General features: G+C 38.2%; 2 protein-coding genes across 7 annotated transcripts; both read left to right on the top strand.

The window, feature by feature from the left end:
- The first annotated feature begins 415 nt into the window (after positions 1-415).
- Positions 416-12,968, top strand: alpk1 (alpha-kinase 1). 6 transcript variants are annotated; one of them, XM_083532522.1, is made up of 14 exons: positions 416-570; positions 1,830-1,949; positions 2,595-2,749; positions 3,511-3,709; positions 3,791-3,850; positions 4,167-4,253; positions 4,522-4,598; positions 5,380-5,475; positions 5,640-5,744; positions 6,396-8,256; positions 10,322-10,475; positions 10,588-10,750; positions 11,556-11,742; positions 11,868-12,968. In XM_083532522.1, the coding sequence occupies exons 2-14, from the start codon at positions 1,850-1,852 to the stop codon at positions 12,062-12,064; spliced, it is 3,441 nt and encodes a 1,146-aa protein (XP_083388648.1). In that variant the 5' UTR covers positions 416-570; positions 1,830-1,849; the 3' UTR covers positions 12,065-12,968. The 6 variants fall into 6 exon arrangements, with proteins under 6 accessions (XP_083388648.1, XP_083388646.1, XP_083388649.1 ...); XM_083532520.1 differs by having other exon boundaries at positions 5,637-5,744; XM_083532523.1 differs by having other exon boundaries at positions 443-570; positions 1,827-1,949.
- Positions 12,969-13,405: 437 nt separating this feature from the next.
- Positions 13,406-21,183, top strand: epdl1 (ependymin-like 1). Its single transcript, XM_083532602.1, has 6 exons — positions 13,406-13,748; positions 14,518-14,552; positions 14,781-14,915; positions 15,938-16,124; positions 16,920-17,007; positions 20,530-21,183. The coding sequence occupies exons 1-6, from the start codon at positions 13,673-13,675 to the stop codon at positions 20,645-20,647; spliced, it is 639 nt and encodes a 212-aa protein (XP_083388728.1). The 5' UTR covers positions 13,406-13,672; the 3' UTR covers positions 20,648-21,183.
- The last annotated feature ends 1 nt before the right edge of the window (position 21,184 follows it).

Below are 21,184 nucleotides of genomic sequence, written 5' to 3'. Positions count from 1 at the left end.
TAAATACAATGAAAAAAAAAAAAAAGATGCAAATGGTTTCTTTTTCTTGACCACCGTATTCACAGAAATATGAAATATTCAGAGAAGACTTAAAACATGTTTAGCAGGATACATTCCATGGAGTATTCTGTAAGACACTTACTTAATTTTGTTATTTATACAAAACCTGGTTGGCAGTTTCCATACTTTAACCCAAGAAATATAACCAAATAAAGAAGACCAAAAAGACTGTGCTGCAGGTAGAGATACAATACGGAGAGCATTCCTTATTATCTTATTACAACACTGTTGTTTTAAAACATCAACATTCTTAATAAAAATGCTCTTACAAGGATTAACCACGTCGATTCCTTTAATATGTTTAAGGTAATCTACGCAAGATGTTGAGCGTGATTACGTCACACCTTTAGTCCAATCAAAATCAAGCACACGCCGAACCCGGAAGTGGGAAAAACCACAAAGTACAACATCCCGGAAAATACACAGTAGTCATAACAGTCACTTTACGAACATGGACATGACTGTAAACTGTTGACAAAAGTGTGTCGGAGGACCACAGCTTTTCATCAGGTATGAACATTTTACAGACACTGAAATAAATTTGTGAATTGTTACAGCACTGAATTGACTGATAGCCTGACACCTATAGTGACATGTTAATTCTGATACCCAATTCTTCATTTTGATTGGTCAAAAAGTCTTGCCAAATTGCTGATTCATTGATTTTAATAGTTTCTACAGTATCATTCACGCTGTTTTGTATGATGAGAATCTATATAATATTATATAAATATATAAAAAGTCTAAAACCCATATTTGTTTGTTTTCATACAAAAAGTATTTTTTGACTTATTCATTTACATTTTTAATGTAGTTTAAAAATCGTTTAATTAATTATATCAAAATACAAATATAGTGCTTTCAAAAAGTCCTGTAGAGGAGAGTAGGAAAATATTTGTTTAATGAAATTCAATGTACTCATGTATTTTTTTAATTAAATCTCATACAGTTTTGCAATGTGATTTTCTTGTCTTGTATTTTATGAATTAAATACATTTTTGTAATCTAATCACTTAAGTTACATGAAAAATTGTTTCAGCACTAAAAACAACTATCTATTGCCAGTGTAGACCAGCTAATGCAAATCCCAGATCCGGAATATTTATGTTACTATAAGTGGATAAAAATGAATGATGTGTCTTACTTTATTAAATAAAATATATAATTTGCGATGGTAAAGAAGGATGTCATGTGCGGTTAAAATAAACAATCATCTCCAAGTTGGTTACATCATACCGTCGTTGATAACTTTCCTATAACAGCTTAAAGTGTTTTATTTCTTACACCGCTTTTATAAAATTCCTTAAACAACATTTTACGAGAATACGTGTACACTGAACATGTTTCAACATGGGATTTTCCCGTGTGGGATGTCTGAGTGTCTCAAGCACAAACCTTCTACAGCAGGTTAAGCAACATCTTTATTTTAATAATATTCATTGTTTTTAATGATTGCTATAGTATCATTCAAACTGCTTTGTATGGCAAGAAAGACAAATTGGTGAGAAAATTACTGTCTATAGCTACTACAACATAACATAAGGTAAACCAACTTAATGTAGTGAATATAATGAATATAAATTAAATATAAATATTGAATAATAACCTTTAATTTATTAAATAAAAAAATTGGACACTCGACATGTTTCAGCACGGGGGATTTTCCGCTGTGGAATGACTAAATGTCTTAAGCATAAACCTTCTACAGCAGGTTAAGCAACATATGTATCTGTGTCTTTTTTCTTCTGATTGACTATTGTTTCAAGCAGTGAAGAAAAATTCTGAAGTTATGAACACTCTGGAGTTAGCAGTGCAGCTGGAGGAGTGTCTCCAACTGGCAAGGAGAGACATCAGTGCACCAGATAAGGAGATGTTCAAGACTGCCAGAGGTAATGATTTCCTGTTTATTAATTCTATAAATATTTTTTTGATTCAGCACTGATTGATTATATATCTAATATAATATAAGCATTGATATTGAATAAGCATTGATTATATGACAGACAAAGCCTGTTCGATCTACTTTGTTTATTTTCAAGTTCTAATATATTTAATTAAACGTAAGACATGATCTGTAGAATGTGTTAAGTAGAAAGACTTTTATAGAACAAAACAAATAGTGCCTACCAATATGGTGCCTACCAATATGGGCAGTATCAGCAGAACTTTTCATTTTCATATCTATACCTTTATATACATAGATCTCCTTTCTGTCATTTGATCATCACCTTGTTCAAATTTATTCTTTGTACATTTTAAGTGCACTTTGTTAATTTGCACTATAGTACTTATGCCAAACCTGGTTGATGCCAAATGCCATTTAAATGCTGTGTACCAGGTACAATGCAACAACAAAATTGAATCTAACACTTATGCAGCTTTAAAGCAGCAAGCGTATACATGTGATTCGCCAGATATCAGACTATAGGAACTGATGTTGTTAGAGTTTAGACTTTAGACTTATAGATCTCATAGCGCAGGCACTGTGATATCAAATGGACAAAATCATCTGACCTGCAGCCTTTGACCCTTAGGCTTGCTGTTGGGCGAACTGAACACACTCCTGCAGGAAGCGGTGGACATGAAGTGGCCGTTTGTTGAGGAAAAATGGCAGTACAAGCGATTGGTGGCATCAGAAGACAAAGTGAACACTGCCGAACTCATTGGCAGACATCTACCCCAGCTAATGGTCTAAGAAAAAATATGAATATAAAACATGAATAAATGAATGACCAGACTAGCTGTTTACGTAAATATGGTATTTCAATGGTCTTTGTAATAACTTTTTTGGAGTCACATTTTGGTAATGACTACCACCTTCTCCAACATCATCGTTTATGCAGTTTGTTTATGATCACATTCTTTAATTAAGAATTCCTGATTATTGCTCTTATTAAGGGATCAGTCATAATACAGCACTCCCAAAGCAGAGAGCGATAAGGGCCTTGCTTAAAGGCCCAACAGTGGCATTTGCTGAGGTTTGAACCCACACCATTTAACTAGTAACCCAAAGCATTAACCATCGAGCCACCATTGACCATCACTAAGCACAAAGCTGGTCATGGGATGGCACTTCATCTGAGAGTTCAGAGCTTTGGCAATTCAAGCTTGTTAGAAAGCTGGGATCAGAAATGATACAGCACCCTAGGAGTAGAGAGAATTAAGGACCTTGCTTAAGAGCCCCTTAGTGGCAGCTTGGCATTTCTGGGACTAGAATCCATTAAATTCAACCTTAAGTTTAGCAATTCAGATCCCTAATAGTTGAGCCATTACTACCCCTGAGTTTGTCCATAAATGCTGATACATCTGTAAAACGTTTAATATCTATGTTATATATTTTAATAATAATAACAATAGAAATCATAAAAAGTAATACAAAATAATTTACTGCCTTAAGTGTCAATAGTTGTTATTATTATTATAACCATTTTCTTTTTTTGCTCCTAAAAGGTCTCCCTTAAAGCGTCCATCATGGCTGCCGAGCCAGCATGGGCAATGTCCATTATCTTTCTCTTGGACCGTTTCTTCTACTGGACAGACAACTCTCACACACTGCTGAAGATTGCTAAAGCACTACACATACGCTACCCAGAAACCCCAGTCGCCCCTCAAATCATCATCCGGCAGGCCAGAGTTTACCTCAACACTGGTGAATTCAACATTCTCCAGTAACTCAACTGTTATTTTGCACATAGAAATGAGTAAAATGTCCATAATTACTGTCTTTCAGGTAAACTACAGAAAGCTGAGTACATACTGAGCAGTCTGATCAATAACGAAGGAGCAACTGGTAAGTTTAATGAAATTCAAAATTGGGCCTTAATCATATATTATAATATATTCTTAAAATGCTATACAACTATATTTCTCAGAATACTCCCAAGTGTTTTCTAACTGTCTGACAGCAGCATGCACTGCAGTACTGTTGGGGACAGTATGTTGACAATCAGTAGGGCAATTTAGGAGTATAAGGAAGTTTTCAGAAGGATTTTCAAAACGGATTGTTGGTTGTTTTGTTGTTCTTTTTATTAAATAACTAAGAACAATTGTGGAAATTCTTTCTTCTCAATAGTAACATATCCCTGTTTCTATCTTGCATGTTTCAGGATGTTGGAAATACCAGCGGGATTGCGATCGGGTTCTCGTGCAGTCAGTCAGCCTGCAAGTCCGCGGACAGGTGCTACAAAGGCTAGGTACAATACTAACACACCAAAATGTGTAAATATTCGCAAACATTTTTTATTTGATAATTGCTTAGCTTTTTATCACAGAAAACCACACAATGGTAACTGTAGGAAACAATCATCAATAGAAAACTGTATACCTAATTACATTCGCATATAGGAACCTGATTGTATCAGAGTAATTTTCTGCATTGAAATTTGTGATGTAAGGAAATGTAAGAGCAGAGAATGTATGTTTATTTGTGGGTGTGTGTAAACGGTGTGTGTTGTGTTGTAGGTCTATGGCTGGAGGCAGCAGAACTCATCTGGGCTTCGATTGTTGGTTTTCATGTGCTGCCTCTGCCTGATAAAAAAGTAAATATACGCCGACCAGATGTAATTTTATGGCCAATACATCAGGCATAACATTATGACCACATGCTTAATATTGTGTTGGTCCCCTTTTTCTGCCAAAATAATTCTGACCAATCGAGCTTCAACAGCATTAGCTTCTTTAGTAATCTGAGCTACAGTTGCTCGTCTGTTAAATCCACATGGTCAAAGCTTCGTTTCTCGCGTGCATCAATGAGTCTCAACCGCCCACAACCCTGTCACTGGTTCAACACTGTTTCATCCTTTAAGCACTTTTGATAGATACTGACAACTGCAGACCAGGAACAAGAGCAGCAGTTTAGGAGATGCTCTGACACAATTTGGCCCTTGTCAAACTCACTTAATTCTTTTGCCCATTTTTCCTGCTTCTTACACATTAATTTAATATATCCCACCCACTAACAGGTGCCATGATAAAGAGATAATCAGTGTTATTCACTTCACTGGTCATAATGTTATGCCTGATTGGTATAATCAAATCTTATACTCACAGAAAAAACACACACCTAATCTTGTAGTAAATAAATGAATAAATAACATTTCATTGCACAACATTATAACAACACAGTATAGTATTTATGGATATCTTTTTATGGTTATTGTTATCTCGTCATTAATGCCCACTGATTCAATTGTTTTATTGTCCCTGTCCTGCCCTCCATATAATTTTCTGTTAAAATTATACAGTTTATATTGTAAATGAATTAAATTTTTTAGTCAGTTTGTATGTATTATTCAATATTTGGGTATATGTGTATTACAGGGTATTGGAACAGCTCTAGGGCTTCTGGCTAACATTCTGACATCTATGAACGATAAGGACTTTGCTACATTTCAGAAGAAGCCTCATATCAACTTGGTAGAATAGTCACACAATTCCTCATTATATTGTTTAGATAATATAAAAAAAATCATGCCATGCTGATGGAAGGTGATAGTAGAAATAAGAACTCGTAATATATACAAATTATAACTGTTAATTGATAAAAAAGAATAAAAAACTTTATGTTTATGTTTTAGCAGGGCTTTTTGGGAGACTGTAGTCATCGACTGCTCTGTGCAGCTCAGGCTGCCAAAATGGCTGCTGTGTACAGTCAGTTCAGCTCTCTATACGTACTTACCCACATGGTGCGTATCTTTTCTTGAACACACTATATGGACTAAAGTATTGGGGCACCTGACCTTTAAGCCATATGTGGTACTTTTACCACAAAATTTAATTTACTGTATAGGATGTCTTTGGATGTGATCGCATAAAAGTTTCCCTTCACTTGGAGACTCAAACCTGTTCCTGCATGGCAATGCCCCTGTGCAAAATGCCAGTTCCATGATGATACAGTTTTCGTGGATGGAGTGGAAGATCTTGTGTGGCCTGATTATATAAAGAGCTCTGACCTCAAAACTATTGACTTTGAAATGCTGACTGCACCCCAGGCTTCCTCACCCTACACTAATAAATAGTTTACTAACACCTTTGTGGCTGAATAAGCAAAATCTACATAATCACCCTCTAAAATGTAGTGAAACTACACCTTCCTAGCAGAGTTATTATTATAAGAGCAAATAGGGACTATACCTGAAATGGGATCTGATACGTGTGAAAACAAGCACGTACCAATCTTGTGGTCAGGGGTCCACAGACTTTTGTTCATATAATGTATTTTTAATATCTAACTCTAAAATTCATATTCATTACAAGTTTAGCATTTGAAGAAACACAGAATACATATGTTGGTTTTATATATAAATCCTGATTTATTATTTGCAATCCTTCTCCAGGTTACTCAAGGAACATGTCTCCTGTCCTACAGTTTTTCCAAAGACTGTCCTACTCCTGATAAGCACACATATCTCTCTTTGGCTAAAGAAGCCTTTGAGAATGGTTTGCAAACAACGAAGGATCATGACTTGGTCCCTAGCCAACAGGAACTACACACACTCCTCAGAGCAGCTTACTGCTTAGCCACAACCAAGAAATGGCTGTTTGGTTCGAGTGAACAGGTTAACACTGCTGTTCAGGCTTGCCAGGAAGCTATGGTTCTTTTTTATTCTTACAGCTTTAAAGACAACTCTGATAAGAACTCACTTTCTTCTGAGGTCATGGCAAAACTACAGAACGTTAAGGTGCTTCTCGAAACGAAGCCCTTCGCCAATTCCGACCCACGTTCGTTTATTCCTGATAGTTATCGTTCCATAGAGGACAGACCAGTACCGTTCACCATGGACTATTTTGCGAAGGCATTGGAATGTTTTCAGAAGCACCATAAATCCGTCTGTGAATCATTTTCTGTGCAGAAACGTGAAGGAAATCTTCAAGGTGCAAGTCATGTTAACTGCATGACAGCTGTCCAAACGCAAACTGAGTCCTTTCCAACTGAATGTCATACTACACGCCATAAATCAAGTAAACACCTACAGGGGATTGAAAGCAAGCCCGGAGTCTCAGATCGGTTTACAGAAACCGCATCTGATACAATGGACAGTGAGGAAAAGAAAACAGATAAAAAAGGCCCAAAATCTCAAATTTCAAGAATCTCTGGAGCAAGCAGCAGTTTTGAATCTTCCTGGACAAATCTCTCTGATAATAGTGGGACTTCACCAGTTGTAGTCAGCCCTTTTTGTTGCACAGAAGTAGATGATGATGATGTTGACAACAAGTTAAATAGACATAAAGATACTGAAGGGATAAATGCCCAAACTGCTAATGCTAGCAACCAAAACCAAACAGATCATTTCTATCAAGCTAGCATAATTCATCCAAACAGGAACATTCAAGAGCTTTGCACCACGTTGGGAAGTAAAGACAACAATGACAGCAGTCCAGGAGCTATCGTGTCTAATGCTAGCCATCCAGCCTGTATAGATTTTCCACATACCTCTGTTCAACAGCAGTTAAATCAAGAACTTTGCACCACTTTGGGAAGTGATGAGTTCTGCCAAATCACCAAGAATTTAGATGGGGAAGACAAAAAGACAAGAACTTCATCGGGGTCCATTAGTAGTTTGGGCTCTTCATGGCAAAGTATTTCATTCTCTAAATCACCTCCAAGTGGATTTTTTCCTGAGGTCTTGGAGAACAAGCAAGCAGTTGATCAAAACTGCGACACAGAACCAAGTGATGATTGTCCTGGTAGTTCCTTTGAATATCTAAATCTCAATTCTTCAACATCATCAATCCAAAAAGAACACTTTAGCCCTTCCTGTCAGACAGGAAATGATGCAAGCAAGGCCCAGACTGGAAGTTTCGAGCACAAACAGTCTTTACCATCTACTGAGCTCGACTCATTTGAATTTTTGCAGATTGATCAGTCTGAAGCAACACAAAGAAATCCAACTGAAGCCAACAAACATATGAAAGGCAACATAAAGGTTTCTCCTCCTGTTGAAACTGAAGACAATTCCTATGAATGTTCTCCGATGTCTGGAAAAATTATAAAGGACACAAATCATGATCAGTGTTCATCAAGAAAGAACAGCATTACAATTCTCTGCAATGGCTGTTTTCAGCTCTGCAAGATAGGAAGTGTAGTTTTGACAGAGCAGGACTACAGATCCCTCTTCTCAGGAGTGTGCCAAGGCTGCCTACTGAGGAGGCTTCCAGACAAACCATTTAAACTCAGACATTACAACAAAGCTTACAGTAGGTTCCTCCATTATTTCTACACCTTGATTTTAATTGAAACCTTTCTATTTATCTAATTTAGAGTTTTTTTTTTTTTTTTTTATCTAAACTGGAAAAGGGCTGCTTGGCAACAGGTTTTCATTCTAGTTAGGTTGAAATGAAAACCTGTAGCCACACCAGCCCAAAGCAGATATGACTGGACTCACATTGTTTTCAGTTATTTATTTGCTGGTTTTTTTATTTGCGGGTTTTTTTCACCGCACTTAGCAAAACCTGAGAAGGTAGGCCAAGGGTGTCCATTCATTTTCACAAAGGGCTGGTGTGGGTGCAGGTTTTCATTCCAACCAGAAAATTCCACACCTGATAGATATAAAAAAAAAATGAAATTAATTAGAATTGAGGATTTGGTGTGGACTTGAATTGTGAAATGCTTTTTAGCTCACCAGAGTTCCAAAGAGTGGTTATTTGAGTTACTGCTGCATGCTATATTTCATGACTTAACTTGACTAGTACTAATACAGCGTTATGACTGGAATTACAGATTTAATCTGAAATGCAATAACATATATTTTCATTTGCTCTATTAGTTTAGATTAAACCTTATTGTCATTGTGCAAATTACATGTACAGAGCTAATGAAATGCACTTACCATCTAACCAGAAGTGCATAAGTGGCCTTTCTACAATAAATAGCAATATGTTTAATGATGGTATGGGTCCATATGTACATGACTGAGAGTGATTAATGTACAGAAGGTGCAGTAGGTAATAAGATATGATATACAGTGGGGGTAATAATTATTTGATCAACTGCTGATTTTGAAAATGTACCCACTTACAAAGAAATGAACAGTCTACAATTTTTATGGTAGGTCTATTTTAACAGAAAGAGAAAGAATATCCAAAGACTCCAGAATATATACATTTTGTATTTGATCGAGTAAAATAAGTATTTCAGTTAACCAGTTACCAACAAGTTAGAATTCTTACTCCCACACACCCACCAAATGAATCCTGTCCCTTTAAGAAACAACCCCTAATACCATCTCAATATGTGTATAAAAGACAGAATCAACCTTTTCCAGTCAAACTGCTCCACCACCATGGGCTTAAAGATGTCAGCGACAAATTGTAGAACTGCATAAGGCTGGAATGGGCTACAAGACCATCAACAAGAAGCTTCGTGAGAAAAAGACCTCTGTTTGCTCGCTCTAAAGCTCCATGCAAAATCTCATCTCATGCGGTAAGGAACATTCTGAGAAAGGTGAGGGATCAACACAGAATTACATGGGAGGAGCTTGTTAATGAGCTCAAGAGAGCTGGGACCACAGTCACCAAAGAAAACCAGTGGTAACACACCAAGGTCCCGCTGTTTAAGAATGCACATGAACAGACCCGTCTGAAGTTTGCCACCAAACACCTGAATGATTCAGAGAAGGCTTGGGAGAATGTTATGTGGTCAGATGAGACCAAAATTGAGCTCTTCGGCATTAACTCGACTTCACCACATGAACGGGGCCATGCACTGTAGAATCTTGGATGAGACCCTCCTGGCCTCAGTCAGAACACTGAAGATGGATAGTGTAAGGGTCTTCCAGCATGACAATGACCAAAAACAAATGGCCAAGGCAACAATCTGATGGTCTTGTAGCCCATTCCAACCTTTTGCAGGTCTGCAATCTTGTTCCTGATGTCCTTTGACAGCTCTGATGCTCTTTGACAGAGTTAATATTGAGTTCTTTCCTAAAGGGACAGGATTTTTAATTTGGGTGTGTGGGAGTCAGAATTCTTGCTAATTTTGTATGGGATCAAACAGTTATTTCAATACAAATTAATTTATTACTTTTCTTTAATGTTTTTTTTTTATGGATTTTTAAAATATTCTGTCTCTTTCTGTTAAAATAAACCTACCATAACAGTTATAGACTGTTCATTTCTTTGTTCTTTGTACATTTACTAAATAAGCAAGGGATCAAAATAATTATTTACCCTACTTTATATAGTAATATACAGTATAAATCTACAAAGATTATGCAGAGAATAAGACATGTCAAGAAAGTAACATGCTAACATGCTATTTTAGGTGCACTTCTGTTAAAATACGACAAGACTACAGATTCATGGACCGCTTGTGAAACAAACGTGTACATTGGTGAAGTGCTAAAGATGGATGTTGAAGGAAAACAGAGACAGGCCTTCAGAGTTCAGTATCTACACCAGGAACTTCTGCTGGGCAGGTCAAAACCAAAAAAACAACACAATAACTGCCTGACAGGGTCAGGCCACATAAAAAATAATTAATGCCAATCTGCTTTTTTGTTTTTTGTTTTTTTGTCACATATGCTTCAGTTATGTGGGAAAGGAGTATTTGAAAGAAAGGAAGATTGACACACACCTGGCCGATGTGGAAAGACAGATGACTGCTCAGTTTTATGTGATGGAGTTCAACAAGCGCCTTTATGAGAACAACATCACCACACAGATCTTCTACCTTCCCTCTGAGCTACTGCTGGTAACACACTCCCAGTCACTGTATGCATTTATATCTAGAGGGATGTGCATTTTCGAGGAATAGCCAACGATATGAACATTAAAGATACATATGAAGCAGCTACCAATGCAATGTGATACGTTTCACACCATTACAATGCAGTGTGATCCGATTTCGACTTGATTCAACACAATACAATGCAATGGAAAAAATATGATGCTGTGCAATTCGATATAGTGCAGAATGTTCACTTTTATATCTGATGCACAATTTTTTTGATTGATGCATCACATTGTTAACTTTTAATTCAATTCTCTGATGGTGAAGCTTACCATCCCTAATGTCTACTCATCTGTCTGTCTGTCTGTCTGTCTGTCTGTCTGTCTGTCTGTCTGTCTGTCTGTCTGTCCGTCTGTCTGTCCCCCAGAATTATTGAACAGGCAAAAATGAGTCTATAAACAACGTTCAACATACTTCACATTTTTGTCAATAATATGGAGCAAACTAGATTACTGTCTTAAAAACATATATAAAATTATAATTTGTGAAGATTAATGGTCATAAATTTTGATCAAAAACAGTATATTACTGTCAGATAAATACCAGAGATGGGCGGGTTGAACTGAATAAGTTAGGCCACATGTAAAACCTAAAAAATTATAAATAAAGAAGCTTCAAGGGAATGATTTCTTTTTGCGTGTCTCTGAATCCGTAACATATTACCAGAAGAGACTGCTGTTTTTCTGCACCTTCATAATACAACATGGTTTTTCTTATATTTGACAATGTTCTAACACTGAAATCTGGTCGGTTTTCTGTGTTCCAGCTCCTGGAGTCAGACACCATCGTTGCCTGCGTTTCAGTGGAGCCATACATGTTAGGAGAATTCGTGAAACTCACGAACAACACAACGAAAATCAACAAACGTCATTCAACCACAGAATATGGCATCGCGTTCGGACACTTCACTTATGAGTTCTCCAATGGGCAAGAGGTGGTTGTAGACCTGCAAGGTACCAGAGAATAAGCGAACTTGCTTTAATATCACACTTTATGATTGCATTCCCTTTCGATTTGTCACCCCACTGTGTGTGAGTGAAATAAACTCAATATTTTCAATCTGTTTGTGGTTTATCAGGATGGATTACAGCAAATGGGAAAGGACTGATGTATCTCACCGATCCTCAGATCCACACACTCAGGAAGCCCAAATCTGTCAATAACTTCCACCACAAGGGTATCAAGAAGTTCCTTTATGATCAGCATGGAAAACACTGCAACTCCATCTGTACGAGAGCTGCACTACACACACTCCCACTACAGAGTAAAAATTAATGGCAGGCAGCCGAAACAAATGTTATAGTTTTATGAAATACAGTAACTCTCATAAATCTATATTATATTCGCAATAAAACAAAAATAGCAATTTTTTTTAATGAAAAATGTATATTGATTTAAGATAGCTTTAACCATAGCTTTTTTAAATACAGTGCTGCCTGAGGGCTAGAAGATCACAGGTATCCAATATTAACTTCTGCCTTTCTTCTTTGCGCACAGAGAATTTTTCAGATTCTTTGAAACGTTTAATAATATTATTTACTGTAACATTATTCTAAAATTGTTCCACATTTTGTAGTCTTTCACAGATCAGTGAAGCTCCGCCCATCTTTACTTCTGAGAGACTCTGCTTCTCTAAAATACACTATTTATACCCAATCATCTTACTGACCTGCTGTCAATTAACCTTATTAGTTGCAAAATGTTTTTCCATCTGTTTAATTTAAATCATTTACACTTACTTTTTCTAGACTTTTATTACCCCGTCCCAAATGTTTTGACATACTGCAGCCATCAAATTCAAAATAATCTTATTTTTTTCCTTAAAATGGCAAATTTTCTCAGAGTAAACATTTGATGTTTTCTATGTGCTGTTGTGAATAAAAAATGGATTTGAGATTTGCAAATCATTGCATTCTGGTTTTAGTTACATTTTACAGTGTGCCAACTTTTTTGGAATTGGGGTTGTAACAATATTTGTCTAGTAGTTTCATGTTTTAAACATTAAAACCCATAAATGCACGTAGATACATGTAATCTCTAAGAGTACTTTTTACACAATGTGTCACAGTGTTTTGTAATATATATGCACAGTGAGCTATAATTTCTGTTTACCTTAATGGACAGAGTACAACCTCAAACTGTATTTTTAGAGATTACAATAAATAATGTTTACAGCTAAGTAATGTTTTGCACGTAGGTGTGTGCATGCAAGTTTCAGTGTTGATATTCCTGTTATTCCGGCATCATTTTTCAAGCAGGTCACGAGTGGATTTAAAACCTGTTTTTTTTTTTCTCTCCAAGAGATTAACATGTGAGATGGGGAAAAAAAAAAAAAAGGAAAAAGTTAGGCTTAGGTTTAGATCATGAAATCCACAAAGTATCATTGTTCTGCAGTTAGTTATGTACACATGCATCTAACTTATAATTAATAGTTTAATTAATTGTACTTCAGTTGTGTTTAACATGTGCTGTACTGATTCTCCAATACACACACACACACACACACACACACACACCCAGATCAGATGACAGCGATGTCATCATAGGTGTTTTTTAAATCATGAGTCTTGTGTAAGCATGACACATGAAAATCTGCATATATTCCTTCTACATACAGCATGTGATATTTCCTCTCAAGTTCATATTTTATGTATGTCATATCATATTTGATCACGTTTAATCTAAAAACCCTTGATTAGCAAAGAAAAGGTCACAATATTGTGATATTACACAGCGACATATAACCTTTAACACACTGAGTACAGTTGCGATAGAAAAGCAGGAAGTTGGAGAGTGTTTACAGTGTGCTCATGTTAGAGCGGCACTATATATAGGGAGTAGGCAGCATAAATCACACACGTGAAAGCCCTGAAGTGAAAAGATATGCAGCTCTGGGTGTGTTGTGCTCTGTTGGTGTTTTCAGCAGGAGGTTGCTTGGCACAGAGGCCCCATCCATGCAGTAAGTATTGGACTCAGATCAAGGTAAACCTCAGCATCTATGTACTAGAGGGTGTTTTAAAAAATCCCAATTTTGGCATCCTGATTTTCTGTATTATAATAATACATAGGTATGTGTGTGAAGGAACACAATCGGTCTCTTTACAAGGTGCATATGAACATACTAATTATTATTCTTTTTTTTATTCAAAGACTTACTTCTGGCACCAATGTTTCCACTGTTTTAGTAATCAACTAAACAACATTGTTACCCACAGGGCAGTTTGTGTATTCAAAATGTTCCTTTTTACAGAATCGTTTCCAAAATGTACGCAGTATAGTGCGCAAAAGTGTTAACGCATATCTTATTGGTGAGAGAGGTTGAAAAACAATGACGAACTAGTTTGAGCTGAGAGGTATCTTAGATTATAATTGGCACAGGTTCACCTAAACTGAATGCATGATTAAAAAGGATTAGAAATTTTTTGTTTGTTTGTTTTTTCTCATTTTGATTGGTCCAGGTTACTGTTCAGGTTCTTTGGGACAGTATTTATAATCAGGTCTTATTCTAAGATATTTTGTCTTTCTTATATTGAACAAATCTTAAGGAGCTTTGTAAGGATAGAAAATCGATGACGATGCCAGTAAGTTGTGTTATAAAATAAGTAATTATGATGAGATATAATATGGCCTTTGAATACTCTTTCTCTAATCACACTCAGTAATTCATATCAGTACCTGTTCTTGGTTGAGGAAAGGAAATAAAATGTATTTATTTATTTTATTTACAGGAAGTCCACCTCTCCTGGAAGGACACCTCAGTGTTGTAAGTGTTGAAATCTATTCATTCCTTCAGCATCGTTTCCTCTTTCAATATTCTTTTTTAATAACCAATAAATTTAATGAGCCACTAAACTGTACATCAGTTCTCCTTAACTCATAATCCCTACCAGTAAGATAGAACATGCTATAATCTACTTTCATCCCTGACTACCTTGATTATTTATGTTTATTTTTTATTACTCCTATTTCTTATACTTTCTGTCCTCCTCAGACAACTCAAAATGGCGGGTACTTTGCATATGGGAAGTATGCCTATGATGCTATTCTCCAGCGCATCCGCTTCGGAGAGCTTGTTCATCATAAGAATCAAACACTTGTTAAAAATGTTTTGCTTCTCTATCGAGAGGTAACACACACACACACACACACACACACACACGCACACACACACACACACACACACACACTTTATATATCAATGTTGATCTCAAGTAGAGGATTAAATTGTGGGAGAAATGAGGAATGAGGAATAAACTTTCCCAAATATCAATTTAGGTCATCTCACTTCCTCTCTGAGCAGTCTGTATCTGTTGGATTAATATGAACTAATATGAATATGAATCTTATAACTAGTATATGTATACTGACAAATATAATATATATAGTAGTGTTGTATGTAATATACTACATATTCCACTCACAATTACTCTGAATACTTAAGCCTTATATATTTTGTACACAATTTGTGGCCTAAATATTCAAAGTAATTGTGAGTGGAATATTTAGTATATTACATACAACACTAATTATATCCCTTAACACCAACAAACCTCTACTGTACCACCTATCCCATGAGTGGTGACTACAGACACCATGGATACTCTTCCCATCACTGAAATTAACAGCCCTTGTTTGCATTGGCTTCTTGAGCTAATGTCACATATCGTATGGTTCATTGGGGGAAAAATTGTCTTAGCTAACTATGAACTAACTCAGACCATTGTGAGTGAAGCAACCAAAATACCTGCCTAATAGCAATTTCAGTTATTTTGCTATTATGTCAAGCACTTATACAAAATTAAGTATAATGTGGACCTCCATAATCACCACATTCATTTTACCTTAAGGAAGGGCACTATCCCACTAACATGCCTATTGTAAACATTTTAAAGGTCACTAACACATTATCAGAGGTGGGATTAGTACCAACATACAGATTTGAGTAAAACTACTGTTACTGTTGTATTCATTTTACAAGAATAAGTGTCAGAATCATAAAAAAATCACACACACCGAAACAAGGAAGCAACCAAATCAGTGAACAAGCACACATCCTCTTATTGTGTATCATGTTAATTTTGGAGAATGTAATTATGTAATATAGGCAATAAAACCCCAATGAGGAACTTGATCACTCTCTCTCTTCAGCATGTGATGTACCTGATCGACTATAAAAACAAGACATGCGAAAAGCGGCAACTGACATCCCAGTTCCACCCAATGAAAATCCCCTGCAACTCTACTCTTCTTGGGCAGGTAGTGCTAGGGAGTCTCTCAGCACCTGGAGAAGGTCTGCTTGTCAACTCATGGACTGGAGAGGCAGCAGAGGACCAAGGTATATACAGTACACCAAGGGAAACTTTCAAACAAGATAGGTGTTAAGACTGATTTTCAACTGAGTGAAAAAACCTAATGGCTTTCATTAGCCATTAGTATATTGTGTGAGTTGACAAGTTTGTTGATGAAATTCAAAAGTAAACTAAATAAATTGTAAATGGGTACACATACAATCAATTGCAAAACCAGCAATATGGCACAAGAATAAACAGCTTGGTGCACATATCTTCAAATACACCAAACATTTCTGAATTCTTCATGGTCTGCTTATGTAGGTGCAGGTGTAATTGAACACAGGTGTGTTTTATTAACTGTAAACCTGACAGAGGTAATGTGCTATTAAGGAGTGTAGATGTGGGCAGCATGTTTGTAGGCCACAGTGTATTTAAAGGGAAATGAAGTTCTCTATGGCTCCGGCAATCTATCCTCATGAAGAATTTAAAATGTTTGTGAAAAGGCTTGAGGCTGGTATGCTAGCTAGCTGAGAGTTAATCTGTGAGAAATATGGTAAAACTGTACCTTTTGGTTTAATTCTGAACAATGACTTAAAATCTCATCACTTCATTTTTTTTGTGTATATGATCTGCACCTAAAATGGATGGAGCCATCATTTATGACTGTGGTTCAAGAGTTTTTCAACAATTGAAGCACTCATAAATAGTATGTAGTGTAAAGATGCTGTATGTATTTTGTGATTTGAGACTTAATATTTGAAGTGTGCTAATAATTTCTGTTATTTTTACTAACATTTTAAATAGTTGCCCTCTGTAACAGCAGTTTTTTTTTTCCTTAGGCAATTATATTCTGACATTCACTGAGTTTGGCTGCCTTCCTGTCACTGTCCTTTTCAACAGGCCAAAGACTGGCTGGGTTGTAACCAAGTAAGCAGTATATACAGAATTAATACTCCTTATTCATGTACTTAGAAAAACAATAGGTTACTGTTCGTAATCCCGGTTCTCTGAAACATCGAGTGGAGAGATCCACCTATGGGAAGGGCATCCATACCTGACCTCTGCCGAAGCATCCAATTGCATCAAGTCTGGCTTGACAGACAGGAGCGCGTGCCCAATGGCAGGCAAGGGAACGCCCCTTACCCAAATGCATAAAGCACCTGCACACGCTAACTTTCCTCAGTGAGCGTATTCGCTTCTCGTGCAGCAAGCGGGGCAAACTTCAGAAAACCAGGGTTACAAACAGTAACCTATTGTTCTCTTTCATCATCTCGTGTTCGAGATCCACCTATGGGAGATATAGACAACTCCCCGGTTGCACAATACACTTACAGAGAGGCCCTGTAAGCCAGAGGACGGCCCTCAAGGTGGTGTTCGGCACGTCACAGAGTAGCAGACCTCACACACTGAGAGGGTGAAAAACCCAGCCATGAAAAACATGACATGTGGTAGCATGCATGCTAAAACCCTGATGACACCCAACATGCGGAGAGGACCAGCTTGCAGCTGCACAAATGTCCTGCAAGGGAACTCTTTTTTTTTTATTTTTTTTTTATTTAGAAAAATAAAATAAAGGGAGGAAAAGAAGATGTCTTTTTCTCTTGTACTGGTCTGAAGGGGAGTGACACCTAACAGGTCTTCACAGAATGCTTTCTGGTCTGTATGGAAAAACCTGACATACAATAACAGCTGACATACACTACCAGCTAAACATTGTCACACATGTCCAAAGCTAAGCCTACACATGATGCCCTATGCATGGCTTCATAAAGCTGGGTTACCACACCCTGAGTTAATATTTCACCTTTCTTTGTAGCAGATGGTGCTGACATGGGTATTTGCTTTATTTTATCACAAAGCTCTTGTTTTTGTTTCAGCTACTTCACTCATGCATTCTTTGACAACCCCTCCATCTGTAAATGGCTTTTTGTGTTATGGCTTTTTGGGACCCAAAATCCAAGCAACTCTGAGAGAACACTCATGAGCACGTTGTTGGGCAGTGAATGTGTGGCTCAGGATCCTGGTGGACTGGTCATACTGGGCTCTGAGACTACTTATTTTCCGATCTCACTTCAGATTTGATTGGGTATGTTTGTTCATAACCTTTATGTTTTGTCTCATAATGGCGTTTCACATTGGCACTTTTAATAAGAGCCACAGTTTCTGAACATATGAGACACACTGGTTTAGTGCTCCCAGTAGGAAGTATGAAAAGAAATTAGTCTGTCCATTGCAGATTAAATGCTCTATTTTCGCTGTCCACTTTTCTTTTTTTTGGAGCGCGCCATTTGTTCCTTATTTTTCTCTCCCTTTCTCCGTCTCACATGTCTGTTTCTCTCCCTTTGTTTTCTACATGTATCGTTATCTTTATTTTTCTTTCTACCATCTTTTACCGTATGGGATGGCTTCTGGGTCCAGACCCAGACCACGGTCCGCCTGTTGGTGACCTGTGCCCTAGGGGCTCAAAAGGCCGTTGGGCCAGCACCTCCAGCACCATGGAGAGGTCCCATTCTGGGACTACACTTCTGGTAACCGGTAAGAAGCAGCGAGCACCCTTCATAAATCTACGGACAAGGGGGTGTTGCCCCACCATAGTGCCGCCAAACCCGGCATGACACGCAGCAATAGCCGGCAAATAGACCTTAATCTTAGAAAAGGTTCTGCCATGATCAATAAAGTCCTGCAAGAAGCCCAAAATATCAGCGACTGACTGACTGCTGGTGCCTCTCGCACCACTCCTCGAACACACGCCATTTGCAATCATAGAGGGAACGTGTGAAAGAGGCCCTGGCATTCTGAATAGTGGCAATAACACGTGGGGGAAGCCCCATTGTTTTAATTCGCCCTCTCACGGGCCAGGGCCAGAGCGCCACCCTGTCTGGGTGAGGATGGTAGATCTCCCCGTCCGCTTGGGCTAGGAGATCCGTGTGCAATTAGAGGGGCCATGGCTCTGCGTACAGAAGAGGGATTATCTACGGTATCAGGCACATGGGTGCTATGAGGATCAGAGACAAATCCTGTACTACCACCCAGGCCAGGGTTGGGGTTATCAGGCAGAGTGGATGAAATGCGTAGAGCGGCAGGATGGGCCATGGATGAGCCAGTGCGTCCATGCCGAGGGGGGCATCCTTGTCCTGTAGCGAGAAAAACATAGGACAGTGGGCGTGTTCACAAGGCAAAGAGATCGACAGCCACCTGGCCGAACCTTTCCCATAGCAGCCCCACTATCTAAGGGTGGAGCTGTCACTCTCCGTTGAGTGTATTCCCCCTCGACAGAAGGTCTGCACCCCTGTTTAGAATGCCCGGGACGTGAGTCGCCCGTAACGACAGAAAATGCCGCCTGCTCCATACCAACAGCTTGTAAGCTAGAGCATGAAGCTTGGAGGAGCGCATCCCCACTCAACGGTTGATATGTGCTACAGCTGTCGTATTGTCGCAGTGCACCAGTACATGATGCCAGCGTAAGCGGGGCAGGAAATGCCTTAGAGCCTTCCACACAGTATGGAGCTCCAAATATTTTACAATGGCTGAGTGAAGTGCGTTTGGCCACACACTATTCACTGATCTGCCCTCATCTGTGGCTCCCCACCCTGTTAAGTAGGCATCTGTCGTTACCACTTTCCGCAGCAAGACTGACCCGAGAGGGGTCCGATGCCCGTAAAACTCCGTGCCTCTCCAGTGGTGTGCCGCAGCGCAGCCATGCACGCGCGCGTCACCGTGACATAGCAGCAAAGATCGTGCAACAGACTAAGATGAAGCGATAAGGTCCACTTCATGAGAGCCCTCATTCTCAGAAGGCCTAGAGGCAAAACATGGACAGCCAGAGCCATAAAACCATGTAATCAAGCCCTGCCTCCGCACACATACAGAAAGTCCTCGGACTCAGTGCAAGCCCGGACGGAAGGACCGTGAATTCGTAACACACACCTTGGTAGGCGAAGCAAAGGAATCTCATGTGTGGAGGATAGATGCTTATATGAAAAAAAGTATCGCTCAGATTGATCGAGCAGAACCAATCGTTCTGCTTTATTGAATGGAGAAGCGTGTGATAGCATTCTGAAATTGTATTTCCTCAAATGTTTGTTCAATATTCTGAGATCCGGAATAGGACGGAGAGAACCATCTTTTTTCGGGACCAGGAAATAACGAGGCTACAATTCGAACCACCCCCTTCTCGAAGAGGGATGAGATTTTGTCTTTTAGAATGTGAGCGGTGCTCTCGTCCGTGGGCACAAAATAACTAGTTGAAACGTGGGGGGCGCCCTAGCAAATTAAAGTCTGTAACCCCTATTGATTGTGTGAATCATCCATTTGAACACGAGATGATGAAAGAGAACATGCTTTGCTTGATATTGTAACATCCACACTTAAAGTTTGCTTGTGTTAGTCTGTTCCATTGTGTAACTCCAAACGAATGGACTTGAATCCTGTTTAATCTAAATGTTTCAGCTTTTTTAACAACATTCGTGGGATTAAGGATCCCGCTGTATTTATCCCTCCGGGGTTCTGCAAGAATGCTACAGGGGAAACAGGAGAGGAAGGAGATTTCTTCAGTGCTTTCTTCTGAGTCTAATGCTTCTTATGACTAAAACACACGACTTTTAGAAAAAAAAACAAAAAAAACAACCACACACATACACATCCTTATAGTAATGACATTATGCCTTTCCAATCATAAAGATGTATTCAACACACAAATAGAAAACATATGTGGCTCAGATTATCTTTTGCCTAACAGATAACATCAGAATAACTGGTGTAACTTAGATTAACAGTGCTGGTGACCATTCATCTGTCCTAGATAATGTGGTGGCCAACGATACACTAATGTCACATCAGTAAAAATGAACAACTAGCATGATTCCATGATTAAATTCCCAATTTAACAGCTGATCCTTTGTATACAAATCTAGAGTATTATTTGATTGCTTTTCAATTCCTTCAGCACTTCCTTCCATGCCAATGTGCGTCATACTTAGACTCATCTGTAACAAATGTATTGTACTCTGAGCTCTGGTGTGAATCATATATGAATGCTACTGGTGAAGATGTTAACAATATACACACGTCGGATATGCATCTATCAATAAAGAAATACATGAAT

The sequence above is a fragment of the Silurus aristotelis genome (assembly GCF_946808225.1).
Source record: "Silurus aristotelis genome assembly, chromosome: 27".
NCBI lineage: Eukaryota > Metazoa > Chordata > Actinopteri > Siluriformes > Siluridae > Silurus > Silurus aristotelis.
This window is presented reverse-complemented; position numbering and strand designations above follow the sequence as displayed.